This window comes from Anoplophora glabripennis, unplaced genomic scaffold (genome assembly GCF_000390285.2).
Source record: "Anoplophora glabripennis isolate ALB-LARVAE unplaced genomic scaffold, Agla_2.0 scaffold297, whole genome shotgun sequence".
NCBI lineage: Eukaryota > Metazoa > Arthropoda > Insecta > Coleoptera > Cerambycidae > Anoplophora > Anoplophora glabripennis.
The window spans coordinates 279,679-296,276 of NW_019416562.1; the positions used below are offsets into that span (position 1 = coordinate 279,679).

General features: G+C 31.1%; 2 protein-coding genes across 2 annotated transcripts in view; both read left to right on the plus strand.

Moving 5' to 3' along the window:
* LOC108906937 (A disintegrin and metalloproteinase with thrombospondin motifs adt-1-like) overlaps nucleotides 1–11,068 on the plus strand; it is a 140,757-nt gene extending 129,689 nt beyond the window's left edge. The window contains exons 8-17 of the mRNA XM_018710382.1: nucleotides 1,012–1,146; nucleotides 1,203–1,309; nucleotides 3,329–3,471; nucleotides 3,532–3,752; nucleotides 3,809–3,990; nucleotides 5,948–6,333; nucleotides 7,738–7,849; nucleotides 8,831–8,988; nucleotides 9,101–9,266; nucleotides 10,892–11,068. Of these exons, the coding sequence (XP_018565898.1) occupies nucleotides 1,012–1,146; nucleotides 1,203–1,309; nucleotides 3,329–3,471; nucleotides 3,532–3,752; nucleotides 3,809–3,990; nucleotides 5,948–6,333; nucleotides 7,738–7,849; nucleotides 8,831–8,988; nucleotides 9,101–9,266; nucleotides 10,892–11,034 (1,753 nt within the window). The 3' untranslated portion in view covers nucleotides 11,035–11,068. The remainder of the gene's footprint in view (nucleotides 1–1,011; nucleotides 1,147–1,202; nucleotides 1,310–3,328; nucleotides 3,472–3,531; nucleotides 3,753–3,808; nucleotides 3,991–5,947; nucleotides 6,334–7,737; nucleotides 7,850–8,830; nucleotides 8,989–9,100; nucleotides 9,267–10,891) is intronic.
* A 1,110-nt stretch (nucleotides 11,069–12,178) lies between these two features.
* LOC111691706 lies at nucleotides 12,179–12,772 on the plus strand. Its single transcript, XM_023454941.1, has one exon. The coding sequence runs from the start codon at nucleotides 12,179–12,181 to the stop codon at nucleotides 12,770–12,772; it is 594 nt and encodes a 197-aa protein (XP_023310709.1).
* The last annotated feature ends 3,826 nt before the right edge of the window (nucleotides 12,773–16,598 follow it).

The window sequence follows — 16,598 nt, forward strand, 5'->3', positions numbered from 1 at the left end:
GCTATAAACAAATAGAATTGTGCGAAAACTATTGCACCTACAGCGCCCACTTTTGGCACACTTTTAAAGTATGATAAAACCCTCAACTTGTCATAGGTTTTATAAAATTTTAACAATAAATGCGATAGTTATAAACAAATTAAAAAATGGGCACTTTTCTTGTCTTTTTGCAATAACTTTTTTGTTTATTAACCGATTTTAATTTAACCAGTCTCATTTTGTAGATAATTTTACTCCCTATAAGCTGTCTGAGAGTCACTTTTCGCTAACATTGATGGTTTTCCCTGCAAAGAGAAAAAACTGTTTTCCTCACTTATTTGTTTAAATAGAAAAGTTAGCTAATAAAAGTTTTTGACTCACGAGACGAGAGATGTCTTGTATTATGTTCCTTTAGACAATTTTATAATAATGTAGCGGATAGGACTTTTTTCGAGTAAAAATTTAATTTGCTTGGTCTATATCTTCGTACTACAAAATCAATACATTTTATTTTATTTATTTAAAAATTAGAAAACAATCGTCTTGAAATTTACTAAATGTTTCACAATAATAGTTGTTTAATTTTTTTCCGTAGGACGAGTCTGCCGCGAGTACACGTGGTGTGCAATAGCAGGTCAAGCGCTGTTGTCACATAGTGATTAAACTCCCCATTGCTAATACTCGCTGTGTTTTGAAAACTGTTAATCTTACGCCCCAGTTATATACAACTCTTTTATTCATTTATGATTACTCTATCTCATGCTGAAGTAATGGCAGTCAAACTTTTCACACCCTGTATAGAGTTTCCTAAGTTTATACATAGCTTTAGCAAATTTTTATTACATTATTTTAGAATAAGAATGATTCAGCTGTCTCGAGTCATTGACTTCCGACAGACTACATGTTGAAATTTTAAAATAGTACCGCGCCTACCTAAATATTCCTGAAAATATAAAGTTTCTTGAGTTTATATTTAAGGTTCTTTGGTCTAAAACTTTATATTTCTTGATTTTTTTAACTTAATCATCTCAGTTTGGGAATGCGCCACGATGGGCCTTCGGCAGAAAACGAGTGCGATCCAAGCAGCTACATCATGTCTCCGACACTGGGCAGCGGCAAAATCACGTGGTCTGTCTGCAGTAAGAGATACTTGCAAAAATTCTTGGAGTAAGAAGTCGTCGTAAGTGTGAGAGATTCGAAATTAAACGTTGTCTTTGTTTCAGCACTCCTCAATCTAGGTGTTTGTTGGACCACGGTAGTTCCGCTGGTCAGTTGGATCACAGCGCAGAGGGAGCTTTGCCGGGGGAGAGATTTGACGCGAGCCAACAATGTAAGTTCTTTTTAGTTTGGTTTATGTAATAAAGAATTTGAATTGAAAAATCAGCAATAACCGAGAAATCAATTGGATAGATGTAATCAGCAGTAATGGATTTAAGATAATCCATTTGGACCAATTTAATTGGTAGGAATTGAACTGTCATATCTGGCTCGTTGCATACCAAATCTGTCATGATAATACACGTATTACGTCTGTTAAAATCTGAGTGTTAGTGGTATTAAACGCCAGTTTTAAATTGGCTCATGACCTTTTAAGAAAACTAAAAGTTTTTCTTTCGATTTGCTACAATATTATTATATACTATTACTCAAAAATATACTTTTTTCATCAAATGAATAATGCAATGATTGAGACGCAACATCTATATCTACTATGGATCTGTCTGATGCGACTCGTGGCTCGGGTTGTTACATAAACGAAAAGTTAGGACTCGCAGATTTTTCATACAATACAAATTCTAGTTCGATTATCGCATACTCGTATAAGGAAGCTTTGTCGGTTGTCATGTCATGTGGAAGATAAAGTCGACGTATTTATCCATCTGTGTATGGCTGGCTAATGACTTTAGAATAGTCATTCTAAGCAGAGGACTGTACAAAGTGTCTCCGTACCTACCCGACCTGTTAAACCCATATGCTTGGCAAAGCATTATTTCCTATATGATGTTACGTACTAACATTATAATCAGATTATCAGATTTTGTAGAGTGAGTCAATTTCATATTATTTGAAGAGATAGACAAAAAGTTGTTAAGATATCTTGAGCTCGAATTTCGAAAAAAATGAATGACTGAAACTACATCTTGATTCATTCATTTAAGCAATGCAAAGCGATTTAACTTTTTTTTGTTCTCGTTTGTAAAGTACCTACTGCAAAATAACATTTTTATTTGATTTTTTTTTAAACCACTCACAGTAGGTACTGCGAAAAACCAAATCTACATGAAAAACTGAATAAAAAAAATTCTTTACAAAAATATTTTTTTTTTATAAATAAGTTATAAAAAATAACCAAAAATGAGAAATAGCCTCTTCTTTTAAATGAATCAAGATACCGCGTTGCTATTTTTGGTGTTCAATTTTTCTGATAATAGACCAAAATAAATTTAAAAGTGTTGAAATTTTCAAACGCTATACAGAACAGTCCGATTTTTGTGGAGAAATTTTCCCTACTTTGGGAATACATGGACAAAAAGAGCTATATTTTGCTTTAAGACTTTATTCACTTTTCTATTTTTTAAGTTAATTTTAGTGTGTTTTTATTAGTTAAGTTTATTTGTACAGAATCCAATAAAATAGACGACGTTTTTCTTTATGAACACCTCTACTATTTATCTCGATTTGTCAATCTGATCAATAATTCCAGAACTTCACTTCACTTAGGTATTTATATTCATTCCTTGTGTTTTCTATTAATTTTTGTATTTTCAGTTTTTTTGTACAGAAGTAAAATATGCAATGTTTTATCTACAAACACCCATCTGTCTGTCAATATAATTGAAGTAAATATTAATTCCAATTCTTCTTGTGTCTTTATCGACGAATTTTCCCGCTACATCATACGAGCGTGGGTATGATATGTGGTTTATTTGAGTTTTATTTTGCCCATAAAGTCATAAAATTTCTGGACTTCAAAGAGCCAATCAACGCTATAAGATAAACAGGCTTTATTTATTAAATATTTCGTACTCTCATATTTGTGAAAACTCATCTGCATTATTCTTCTGAAAGAGCATGTGGATGTTAGATTTTGAAGTTGTATTCCTGTAATTTATTCAATAATCACCTGGCTTCTGAGAGTTTGCATGTCCAAAAGCTTTTTATTTGGTTAACCTTGAACCAAATTTTTACTATTATTACAAGTATATCGACTACTATTCGGATTTTATTTTATTTTATTGCAGATTTCTTCATTATTAATTCCCTTATTAAACATTTAATTGTTAAAAATCATGGCACATTATATTGAGAAAAAATTAGTAAATGTAAAATATGTTTACAATTACTTTAGGTATGTTAAAGTATGGAAGAGGGAGCAAACACTCATCTCAGCAGCCTCTGGACGATGTCTGTCGAGATTTACATTGTGAGAGAGAACGGTACACTTGGACCTCGCATCCTGCGCTAGAGGGTACTATGTGCGGGAACGGTATGGTAAGTTCAACTTAAAATTTATTAACTTCACGTTTTAATGTCATCTCTTACCCTTTCCAGTGGTGTAGAGGAGGCAGGTGTGTAACGAGAGGTCTAGTAATGACCGCAGCATACACTTCCGCGCAGCAAACGTTATCGCGTATCGAAAAGATAAACGGTGGATGGAGCAAATGGAGGTCCTTTAGTGACTGTGCTTCTGGTTGTCTGTTTGGGGAAGAGGGTAGGTTGAGATCTGGAAGTACCGGAATAATGGTGTCAGAAAGGACTTGCAACAACCCTTGGTGAGTTTTTTTTCCATTAAACTCTTAAATTTAATTTATACATGCATTTTTTCCAGTCCTCAAGGTTCTGGTGCAGAATGCGAAGGACCATCCACAAAGCACACAACATGCACCGCTCAACAGTGTTCGAATGTTCCTCGGTTAACTATTCGGGAATTTGCCGAACAAATTTGTGGCAGGGCCAGGGATGTCGACAAAGATTTGACTGGATCAGGCATGCAAAAAATTAGTTCAGATCGTAAGTACCTACTGATATCTTTTAGTTGTTCAAATAAACCACAAAATATTGTGTAGGTAACTAAAATGTTTGACATTACGGATTCTATAATTTAACAATTTGTTTGGGAGTTAATGCTGGTATTTAGTATTTAAGGCTTTGACACACAGAACGCAGTCTGCCGCGGCGGGCAGCGGTCTTGGATCGCTGCGGACAGCGGGCATTTTATATTACACAGAAATGCATTTTAGCAGTCACACTGAAGCGGTATGTCGCGGCGGGCCAACTTAAATCGTGACGACCAGCGATACACTTGTAACAGGTAAAACCGGGAACTCGGAACGAGAATTTCGAGGCTTGTGTGGCATCATAAATCGCTTTCCCGCTGTGAAGTTCGCGCGAATGCTGCCCGCCGCGACAGACCGCGTTCTGTGTGCCAAAGCCTTTTGTTAGCAAAAAATTTGATATTTAATAAAACTTTCACTTATATTTTTCTTAGATATTTCACTTAGATATTTCTTTTATCTATAGGCAACTTGTTAGTGTTATTTTAACGCAAACAAATTATCTGACTGAAAAGTGAATTGTAGAAAAACATTATTAAACAAAAGTTGTTTCTTTTGGTAAGTAAATACGTGATTAGAATTTTGGCAATTATGGGACACCCTGTATGGTAAGTGAGCTGATCCAGTCGACAAATTTTAAACCTAGGAGCCTATACTTTTGTTTAATTTTTGTTTAACTTTAAACTCTATATTGTGGAAACTAAAGATTTCTAGATGTTTATGTTTATAGATTTTTTTTTAAGTTGTGACATAAAAACTGCTGTTAAAGTCTGGCCAAGCATTTAAGTTGCACAAGATATACAGGGTAATTCACAAACGGTGACCAAAAATGAAACCTCGTATTCTTTGGTGAATTTTAAGGAGAGTCTTTCGTATAAAGTTTTTATCTAGGACGAAAAAGACACAGGGTGTTAAACTTAAAAAAATATTTTAAATTTTTTTAAATAATTTAAAAACTAGTAAGGGAATTAATTGGGCACATGTATATAAACATTGTCCAAAGTCTGGGGTCTTTTTCTAAAATTTAGATGTTCCAGTGACGGAGATACAGGGTATCGGTGGCATATTTATCTAAATAAAATAGTACGCCACTGCTTTACAGTAACAATCATGATATTTTCGGATTCGTCTTTCAATTTTCAATAAATTACTATGCTCTTATGTTTCTCGAAAATATTCTGATTTTCGAGTAAAACTTAAAAAACGAATTGAAAACACTTTTACTTAAATGACATGACAAACACTCATTCGGTTATTTATTCGAATAAAGAAATTAATAATATTAGTCATCACTTTAATGATTTTATTTAAGTGAATGTTTAAAAATACCTCTATTTCCACAGGCGCGACATGTTTTTTGTAACGAAAATGTATTTGTTCGAAAATTATTATTGCTTGAATCTGATGAAAAGCATTATTTGTCCTTTCTTCTAACTGCTCAGGTATATTAATTTGTTCACTATATACCAGCCAGCCTTTTCTTTAACAGGACCCCACAAAAAGAAATCCAGTGGATTGAGGTCCGGTGTTTTCAACGCCACTGAAGCATCAAGCATCTAAATTTTAGAAAAAGGCTTCAGATTTTGGACAATATTTACATAAATACATATGCCCAATTATTTCACTTACCTACTAGTTTTATTTTTTAATTATTTAAAAAAATTAAAAATATTTTTTTAAGTTTGTGTTTTTATTGAAGCGTCCTAGATAAAAATTTTATAGGAAAGACTTCCCTTAAAATTGACCAAAGAATGCGAGGTTTCATTTTTGGTAGCCTTCTTAAACTTCTTAAACTTTGTATTACAGTAAATTGTTTGTGTAGCAGTTACGTTGTTACCGTCATTCATAAAATTGTTTCTTTGGATATTTGAAAAATTCAACTATCTAATGAGAATTATTCTTTGTTCCTGTAGCTGAGGAGGCTTGCTTGGTTTGGTGCCAAAAACGGAACGGTGGCACCAAGAGTAGAGGCTGGACCTTCCCCGATGGCACTGCCTGTCAAACGCGACGAAATCGATATGGTAGGGCCAGCTACTGCATCAAAGGCAAGTGCGAAGAGTTTACTTGTGATTCTTTCGACGAAACAGCATTTTCTCTTTCACCCGATTTGTGTCCTATCGATAAAGATGACAACGAGATTACGTGGCGCACTAATCTCAGGAGGAGGGAGGCCGTTAGATGGAAGAGCGCCAGTGGGTGTCACTATAACTGTATTTCTCCTGGATCTGGGATAAGGCTGGTTACGTTGAAAGGAAAGTTCGGCAAATCAAGTATTCAGCTATGTCAGCCCGACAAATATGTAAGTAAAATTTAATGATGAAAGTGTGGTATTTTATAAAAATGCAGTGCGATTATATTTTATATTTCAATTTTCCATATCTTAACAAAATGAATACCATTTGAGATGTCTGAAAGATACATATAATGTCTTTAAAATGTTTGTTTCAAAATGAAGAAAAAGTGTTATGGTTTCTCAAATTTTCGTGATATAAAAAATTGTAATAAGCATTCACGTACTGTAAGTTTCATATTTTGCTAAACAATTTAGATACAGTTATCAATTACACAGCCACATAAAAAAGTTCTGTACCAGAGACATGAGTATATAGATTTTGTGTATTTTTTTATGCTGAATCTGATTCCGTAGCCTAAAAACCAATTTACCAGGTCAATTTTAAGTAAAACGCTAAAATATCCTCAAAATATGGTGAAATGGTGAGGATAATGAAATGAAACAATTTGGGGCAACATTTTAAAATAATAGTTTGAGCAGTAGAAAGAAATATATTCAAATTAAATTCACCCCAACCCTAGGAGGGGTTAATTTCACGGCTAAAATCAAATAACGAATGTTGTGTTTTATAATGCCAAATGTATACATGTAGGTTGATAGACAACATACTAAAAAATATAATATAACTTATTCCTCAATAGGTTGGATACCACCTACAGATCAGGGTCCCACTTATCCCTTTAAGTACCCAATACATTCATATTTCTATTCAATATTTCTGTCTGAATTTAGTTACCGCGGGTTTTTCAGGTCGCTAATTACGAATCCGAAAATTCCTGAATAAAAATGGCGAATACAATATGGCGGATGTAAAAATCGGAAAAGCATTTAAAATTTTACGATTATAGCTGAAACTTATTACTCGGTGGTTTTCAAAGTCGCTAATCCCGAACTTTATGGTTTTAAGAAGTATATAAGGCTTAGGTGTGGATTTAATTTGTATATGTTATATATTTCTTTATAATGCTCAAAATATTATTTTAAAATGTTCTCAAAGTACGAGTACCTACTTACCATTTACAAATTGTTACATTTCATTTTAAAGCTTTACCTTATTATACTCACTGTTTCACCTTATTTTGAGGATGTTTTAGCATTTTATTAAAAAATTACCTGGTAAATCGGTTTTTGGCTGCCAATTCGGATTCAGCATAAAAATTTATAACTTCCGTATATTTGTGAAAAAAAAAAATTAAACCGTAACTTTTTAACAAATTAACGTAAATAGTAAAAAAGAAAAAATAGTTGTGACTGACAGAGACACAAAGGTAAAATTGTAATTATCATAATATTCACAAACAATGTAAATTTAAAAACAGGCACAACTTAAATTTATACAAACTTAATGATGAATAAAGAATATAATTGGTGAGTCTTTTAATTTTGATACAATATAATATTTTTTATTAGGGATGTGGTAGGGTGAAGTCTCCATTTCAACATGCATCAATGGTATGTGCGAAATACAAGGAAAAAGTAAGAAGGCTTTCTGGATTAGGAATGCAAATTTCACCAGCCGTTGGTAAGATTTAGAAATTTGTCTCTCAATTTACCTAATTTTTAACTTTCATAATTAACAAAATTCCTCTAAGTAAGAACAAAAGTCCCTATAGATATGAATTGGGAGATAAATAATTTTTTTTAAGTATTTGAAATGTCTAAAAATAAACAACCGAAAATTTAAATTTAAGGTATTTTACTTTTTATTCTGTATAAAAATTTACCTCATCTTTCTTGGCGATATATTTTTTCACTTATAAATTTTATATATTTAATTTTAAATTAAAAAGGTAAAAGCTATATTTTGCATAAAAAGTCCTCTTGAAAAAAAAGACCTATCTTGAAATTCAGACCTTAAATAAGTTAACAAATGCCATGTGTCAAGGTACCCGTCTGTAAATGATTTTCATTCATTATTGTCATTTTGTTTTATAAGCATTAAAAAATGATATAGTTATAGTATTCAAAAAATCGTTTTCAAAAATTTTAATTCGAACTGTATCGAACCCTGTATCTCGAAAACTAAACTTTCCTCATCAATTTATACTATTTGCTTTTATTTTGAGAATTTCTAACACTAAAATTCCTTAATAAAACACTAATTCCTTTTCTTTTAATCTCATACTTAGTTCTTATCTCTTTAATTTTTAGTTTATCAATTAAATAAATTGTGTATGATTAAAAGTAAATTTTCATTTGTGCTTATTTAATAACGTTTTATCCAACAGAGGATCCCGATAGGCCATGCCGAGTAGCTAATTTTAATTCGAACTGTATCGAACCCTGTATCTCGAAAACTAAACTTTCCTCATCAATTTATACTATTTGCTTTTATTTTGAGAATTTCTAACACTAAAATTCCTTAATAAAACACTAATTCCTTTTCTTTTAATCTCATACTTAGTTCTTATCTCTTTAATTTTTAGTTTATCAATTAAATAAATTGTGTATGATTAAAAGTAAATTTTCATTTGTGCTTATTTAATAACGTTTTATCCAACAGAGGATCCCGATAGGCCATGCCGAGTAGCTTGCCAAGATGATTCAATTTCGCACCGTTTCTACTTAGTTAATGGTGAAGAAGGTTGGTTTCCCTTCGGAACAGATTGCTCAAGAGGAAACTCAGACAAAAAAGCATACTGTGTGAGTGGAAAATGTTTGGTAAGTGGCTGTCACAAATATATTTATGTTTTACATAAATCTAAACACGTTTTCTTTATGTTTTCCGATAACTTCCCAATATATTGACGATTAATAATAATAAATATTTTAGGAATTTGGATCAGATGATACTCCACTGTCAGAAAGTGAGTTTACCTTGCCACTTTTATCCAGATCTCGAAGATCTCTTGAGAACAATAATGCCACAAAGATTACTGCCAAATTGGATGAAAAGCAATTGGAAGAAATAATAAGTGAACTAAATAAAACATTATTAGGTGAGAAAATTACTACATAATCTTTATTTATACATATTGGCTTTTGGTGAAATGAAATAGGATGAGAAAAAAATAGATTGTTTCGAATTCATATTTTTGTAGCCACTTTGGTAAAGAAAATCGAATTAATTCTCTTGGAAAATGTGAATTTAGGCTCCGTATCACCAAGAAGTGATTGATGGTAATTAATTATATCTTAAATAACCGTATTTGTTAACAAATTTTTTTTTATATATTATATTATAAGGCGATATTTTGGGCAGGCAATATTTTGGGTTTCAGTCAATACAAATTTTGTTTGTAAATTTGTAGTTACCAATAGCCCAATGTATTAAATTTAACATTGATTTTTCAACTTGAGAGCGATTGTTAAAAAATCATATTTATATTTTGATAATGAAGTACAGGGCCTACTGCTGGTGAAAATTAGTCGCCCAGTGATTGAAATGAAACACCAAACAACAACAAACACAAAACAGTTTGCACCACAAATAAAAAGGCAAAAGCTGTTACGCACACCTGTTGAAGGACGAATACTAAAAAATATAATAATTTTCATTTTATTATTGTAAAATTCCTAACTTTTTGTAAACAGTAAAATCAGATTAGGTTCATACAAACCATTCAAAACGAATTAATAGATTGTATTCAGAAGAAATATTATTTATTTCAAAAGTCCTCTCCATGAAACACCAAAAATTATTCGCCATATAAACACCTATCCAGAAATGATTTTTCTTTGTAATACAGGGATTAAACTTGAGAAAACTTAATTTTTTTAAGTGACAAAAAAACTAAAGTGATTTTCTTCACATTTGACATCTAGCACTAATTTTTTATTGTCCTTAAAAGGGCATAAATAAGGTTTGTTAGATACAGAAACATGTTTTCAAGGGCACATAAAAATTTTTTTTTCTTTCAAGCTATTTGAAATTTCACTCACTATTATGAGGGCACAAGAATTTTAAGACACAAGTTTATAGGAACTTTTTTTTTGTTAATTTATCCACCATTAAAATTTGGCAAAATATTTTAATTACATTATTTTAATTACACTGATGTACAGAGTCTTCATAAATTACAAGCCACGTGGACAGTAATTTTGTTTGAAACAGTAATTTTATTCCTTTACGTTGACAATTAAATTTCGGTAAAATTAAAAATTATTAAAACAGTAAAATTAAAACACAAATGTGTTCAGCGATTGCATTATTTTGAGTGTAGATGGTTTATTACTGTTTGTCGTAAAGGAATCATTAATATTGGTAACGCTAAGGCCCGGTACTTTGAGTCTCGTTTAAGGCTTGATTAACTAATCAAGCGATTAGACTGTGAATGTACTATTATAAAATGAATTAGTATATGTACAGTCTAATCGCCTGATTAATCAAGTTAATCAAGTTTTAACCGAAACTCAAAGTACCGGCCGTAAGATTTAGGAATTTTTAATTCAGTGTCAATCGTGCAATGTTGGTTGCCGAAGTTCGAAGATCATGTGGCTTGTAATTATTTATGAAGGCTTTGCATGTAATCTTATTTAAAAAATTTATGCATGTAGAAAAATAAGTCTGTCAATAGTTTTAACGCTAAATTAATGGCATCTTTATTTGATTTTCCTGTTGCAGGAAGTTCTAACCAGGCTAGTGGAACACATCAGTTCAATATCGACTTAAGCAACCCCATCCATGTTAATATGGATGCTGATGAGGAACACTATCCTCAAAATTATTTTAGAAAAAATGATTATGACTATGCAAACTATGCTTGAACTCTTTTTATATGTGATTTATATAGGTTCCATAATTGCGATAATATTTTATACGCTCTACTCTATGTATTTTTAATAAATTTTTAATAGTTTTTATACTTGTTTCAGTCTCCATACTTTCATTTCATGTCTGCATTTTATACTTTCTAAGAAATTGTGTGGGCAGAAGTTGGGCAATTTTTTCTGAATAGGTCAGTGCACACACAGGTGGACTACTAAATTTAAATATTCAAATTTACATTTTGTGATTGCCCTGGTCAGCAATTTTTTAGGTGCATCATGGCCTATGAATAAAATCAAATGAACATTAATGTTCAATTTATTCATATACCGTGTGTTCTAACACACCATATACAGTTTCTTAAGGTCAAAACATTAAACGAGTTAATTCAACTTGTCCCTACAGTGGTTTTAGAGCCACTACACTTGGCCAAATGTTGCTTTATTTAGTCACTAGAGGGTGCCAAAGTCGGCATCATTGTTTATTTTTTCCAAAAAACTAAAACATAAAATATGAGCAACTTTTAGAAGAGAGGAGTCTGAGATGAATGTTATTATTATTTTTAATTACAACTTTCTGAATTCCATAATGCAATATTTAATTTTTATTGTAAAAATGTATGCTGATGGTTTATCATTAATTATTTCAAATAAGTCAACAAAAGACCTGACTACTAATCTAGAAAATACATTGTACAATGTGTCTAAGTGGTTCAGTTGTAATAACTTATATTTAAATACCGACAAAACTAAATTAATTAGATTTCACAATAGGCAAAAAAATGCGAGTCTGTTGCGGCAAATATTAACAACTGTAGTATTACCAATGATGAAACAGACTGTGTCAAATTTTTAGGAGTTACTTTGGATGATACATTAAATTGGAAAATGCATTGCAATAATCTTATATCTACATTAAGTTCAGTAAGCTACTTAATGAAGTGCATGAAAGAAATTTTGCATGAACAACAATTGTTAAATATATATATGTGTTGTCAAGATGTTTCCGGATTCCTCTCCGCGTATGGTTTTCTTGATTCTGGATAGAATCGTGTTCTGGACGACGTTTCGGCAAGATCACACTTGCCATTTTCAAGTCTTGTGAACAACGTATTACACGAAGTAGAACAAAGAAGACTTGAAAATGGCAAGTGTGATCTTGCCGAAACGTCGTCCAGAACACGATTCTATCCAGAATCAAGAAAACCATACGCGGAGAGGAACCCGGAAACATCTTGACAACACATATAATATCCGCGGAAATCTGAAGTTCAACATAATCAACCTCAACGGGGAGGAAAATCTATCCAACATCAAGAAGTTTGAAAAACTTCGATCAAAGAGAAGCAAGCTGCTGTGCAACCTAACATTCCTGGAACGCTGCCGAGACGAGAATATTATACCAAAGAGTTTGAAATTAACATTCCACAAGAAGAATAACCAGACGAGAAATATCCTAAGGAGAGCGAGCCTAGCACTAATAAGAGAAGCCATTCACGACGCCAGGAGAGACCTAAACCAAGTAAACACTAATCTTTACAAACTTCACTTAATCCTGAGCAGTACACTTCATCCAACACTATGGGAGACCTTGGATAAGATATCAGAATTTAGAGCAGAAACCGATTTCGAGCTAACCAAGAAGAAACAAAAAGAGAAATTTGAAAGACTGCAAATTGAACAAGCTCCTAAGAAGACCCCAAGACNATCCGAATTCCTTTTGCAAAATATACCATAACAGCTAATTCACCAGATTGTTTGAGATTTAAGATATATAACCATTTACCGAATGAACTCAAGACTGATAAGATTACTATATCTCAATTTAAACAAAAACTGAAAATATTTTTAGTAGATAAGTGTTTTTATTCTTTATTGGAATTTTTTTCCGCTGTTGTGTCTTAGGTTAAGTTATTATATGTTTATTTGACTATTGTTATACAATCCTTTTTTGTCCACAACAAGATAAATAAATAAATAAATAAATAAAATAAAAAAATCAATCAAATTTTTCATCCGATTATATCAAAAATGTGTTTAATAATGGTTAATAATAATCATGGGTCTTGATTTTTTTAAATGGAACATTGATGCAAAATTCAATTTTGTTTTGACTTTATTAAGGTATCTTGGCATCTACTTATTATTTACTAGATATTACATTCTTTCATATTTTTTGTTTTAAGAAATGGATACCATATGGTACTGAAAATTTCAAGATGAAAATGGAATGTAAAAAAGATATTTGAGGGGTCATTTAACGCAAAAGTTATCTAAATATTAATAATTTATTATTTATTTGTGAAAGCATGATCAATGGATTGGCACATGGCATAGGAAAAGCATACTAATAATAGAAAAATTAATAATACATAAATACAGAGAAAGCACTAAAAAGTTAACAGTAACTATTCAAATGTCTACCACTTTAATAGGCACATAATCGAATAAGCATTTTGTATACAATGTGCTGTTCCGAAGAGTGATATATTCATAAAAATTAATTATGACTGTTTTTTTACATCAAATGATACTGAAAAATTTTTTGCATGAACATTTTTTTTTAATCTGAGGCTGAGATATGGTATAATATTTTGGGGAAATTCTGTAACTGCGAAAAGTGTATTTGTAGCACAAAAACGTATTCTTAGATATATAGCAGGTGCAACAAGTAGACAATCTTGTAAAAATATTTTTAAGGAATATAAAATATTAACGCTTCCGAGTCTTTACATCTTTGAATTATGTGTTTTCATTTTCAATAACAAAAATCATTTTAATGCTTTGCAGACTTATAAAACTAGACAATGTAATACTTTTTGTGTGCCTTATAGTAATTATAATGTGTCTGTAAAATCTCCTTTTGTGTTTGGACCCAGGGTGTTTAATAACTTGCCCTTGGAAATAAAAATGATTGAGAATCTCGGTAGGTTTAAATCTAAGTTAAAATATTATTTAATTGACAAATATATATATATAACATTACTGAATTCTTTTAGTATAAGAATTTATGGCTTTTCTCCTCCCTTTTTTGTATTATTGACTATTCCCATACTTGATTACAAAGTCTTTAAGGAAAATAAAAGTTATTTATTTATTTATTTATCTTCTGCGAATATCTTGTAAGCATTGCATTGCATCTAGTACCTGTTATATTTAACACTGGGAAGAAATTTATGATGAAAATTTTAAAATACTAAAAAACAGATTAATCAACAAGGTGCAATGTTAGTCTGACTAGAGGAAGTCCTGCAAAAAATTTGCATCCAAATTCGCATAAATTTAAATACAAAAAGTAGTTCTACTCGTATAAGTACAGTCATTGAAGCTGAAAATCAGCTGTAACCTCCGAATTCTCTGAATTTTTGTATGATGTAATTTTATGATAAAACTTATCGTTTAGCTGAAAATCGCGAAAAAAACATTTTTTTGACCTTTGACCTCGAGTAATTTTTTTCGAAGTACAGGAACGATGAGGAATTTTAATATGTTATTTTTAATTATGTTTTAAACAATTTTACTCACTTTCAGCTTGTCGTAAATTTATGTACTTTCACTTTTATTTTTTGGTCTAATTTGACCGGACTAAATAAGAGTAGATCTGGTATGTACTTTATTAGCCTTTTATTTAAATTTTGTCTGACGTTACATAAAGTTCTATGTTGTTTGATAATATGAAGTGATTCTCAAATATTTGGCCACTAATAATGTTTTTGTAAACTAAAGATTTAAGATATCCCCAAAAATAAAAATCCAGCGGATTTAAAGCAGGTCTACGTGCAGGCCAAGGTACTTCGCTACCACGTCCAATCCAACGGTGCAGGAAATTTCTATTACGATATTCTCTTCTCTAAAAAATAACTACAACAAAAAAACTGCTTCCTAATCAAATTGAGTAGAATTGGCAGAAACAATATGGTATTGTAGTGACAGCTGTCAATTTTTTATGTCAATGCCTACTACTTTGGAAAAAATAATTTTCTAATTTAATTCCCGTCGAATCTCAAAAACTTAAAACGTCTGTATCTCGAAAACAGTTGCGTTTATCGATTAGTAACAAGTATACCTTTTTTATTTGGAATTGAACGTAGTTCAATAATTTATAGTTAAAAAATTCAAAATTGTAAAATATAAAATGTTACACATATTTTTACATCGACAGGACAATACAACTAGCGCCCCCTGGACGTGACCTCAACACTATTTGCACATTTGTATTTGCCACCTCAAAAAATTTAATACATACTAGTGTTTTTTCATCCACGTACTCACATATTTTTAGTTACTGCTGATTAAATCTTTTTATGCTTTCTGATTATTATGTACTGCTTTACTTTAATATTAGAGTATTAAATAAAATAAAACCTATTCTTTTTCTCATTATTTACCTGCTGTAGGATTCGCTGTAAATGTCTGCAATTAAGAGGATATCTGCTGTGTATCAAAAAATGATATCTGTATATAGGGTGATTCAATCATAATGTCGTTAATTTTAACCATGTATTCGGAAGGCCAAATAAAGAGAAAAAATTGAAAAAGAAAAATTTCCCGACCTTTTAAAAAGTGAGCAAATTACCAATTAACTCCTTTTAAGTAGGTGCCCTGCTTGGCAATAGGGAATGCACTGTCCAGCAGAGTACAAAGCGTTCGAATGTTAAACTGAAACAGCTGATTTATTAGTCTTCTTAAATTTTACAAATGCTTTCAAATTCAAAGTAAAGTGGACCATCATTTTATTAAGAAAGTGCTATGGACGGATGTGTTGTATTAGCCGTACAGGCATTTTAAGTAGGTAAGTACCACACAACTCTTTGAACAGCAATAAGTCACACAATAAGGTATATGTACTACAAACTGAGTAATTAATTGAACATAATACAAAAAATTCATATTCAATTATAAAATGTAGTGAAAACGTTAACAATATTGAAAACACTAAATTGTATAACCTAGTATTCGAAAACAATTATCTTCCTTAGGTATTCATTTGTTTTTATTAACAAATAAATAATACTAGTTAATATTTAAAACGTAAAAAAATGTCTTATTGATTTATATGTCTAGCTAAAAAGTTCTGTTTATTTATTAAAAACACATTAAACGCTAGGTTAATGACCGAATATTACGGTAGATCAAGATTCACTCTCGATAAATCTTTGTAGGTCAGCAGTCAAGTGTGGTCCAAAAAGGAGTTTAAATAATGACTTGAAAATATTTTTTTTCAGTATATACATATGCATTTTAAAATTTTTTTAATCGCGTATTCGTATTCTACTTATTTTTCCCTATCTCCCCTTAAAATTAATAACATTATAACTGAATCACCCTGTGTGAGTGGTAACATTAAAATTCCATTCAAACCAAACGAACGATTTTAGAGTTATTTAGAGCAAACTTAAATTTTTTGCCAACTTTGGCGGCCTCTAGCTGCTAAACGAAGCAATTTTAGATAAAAATGGGTTTGGTTTAATTTGTTCCAAAGTATCTGCAGTTACGGAGTACTGAAATGGATTAATTTATGTACTATGCTGTCATTTTAAAAAAGTCACAATAATTTTGTTTTT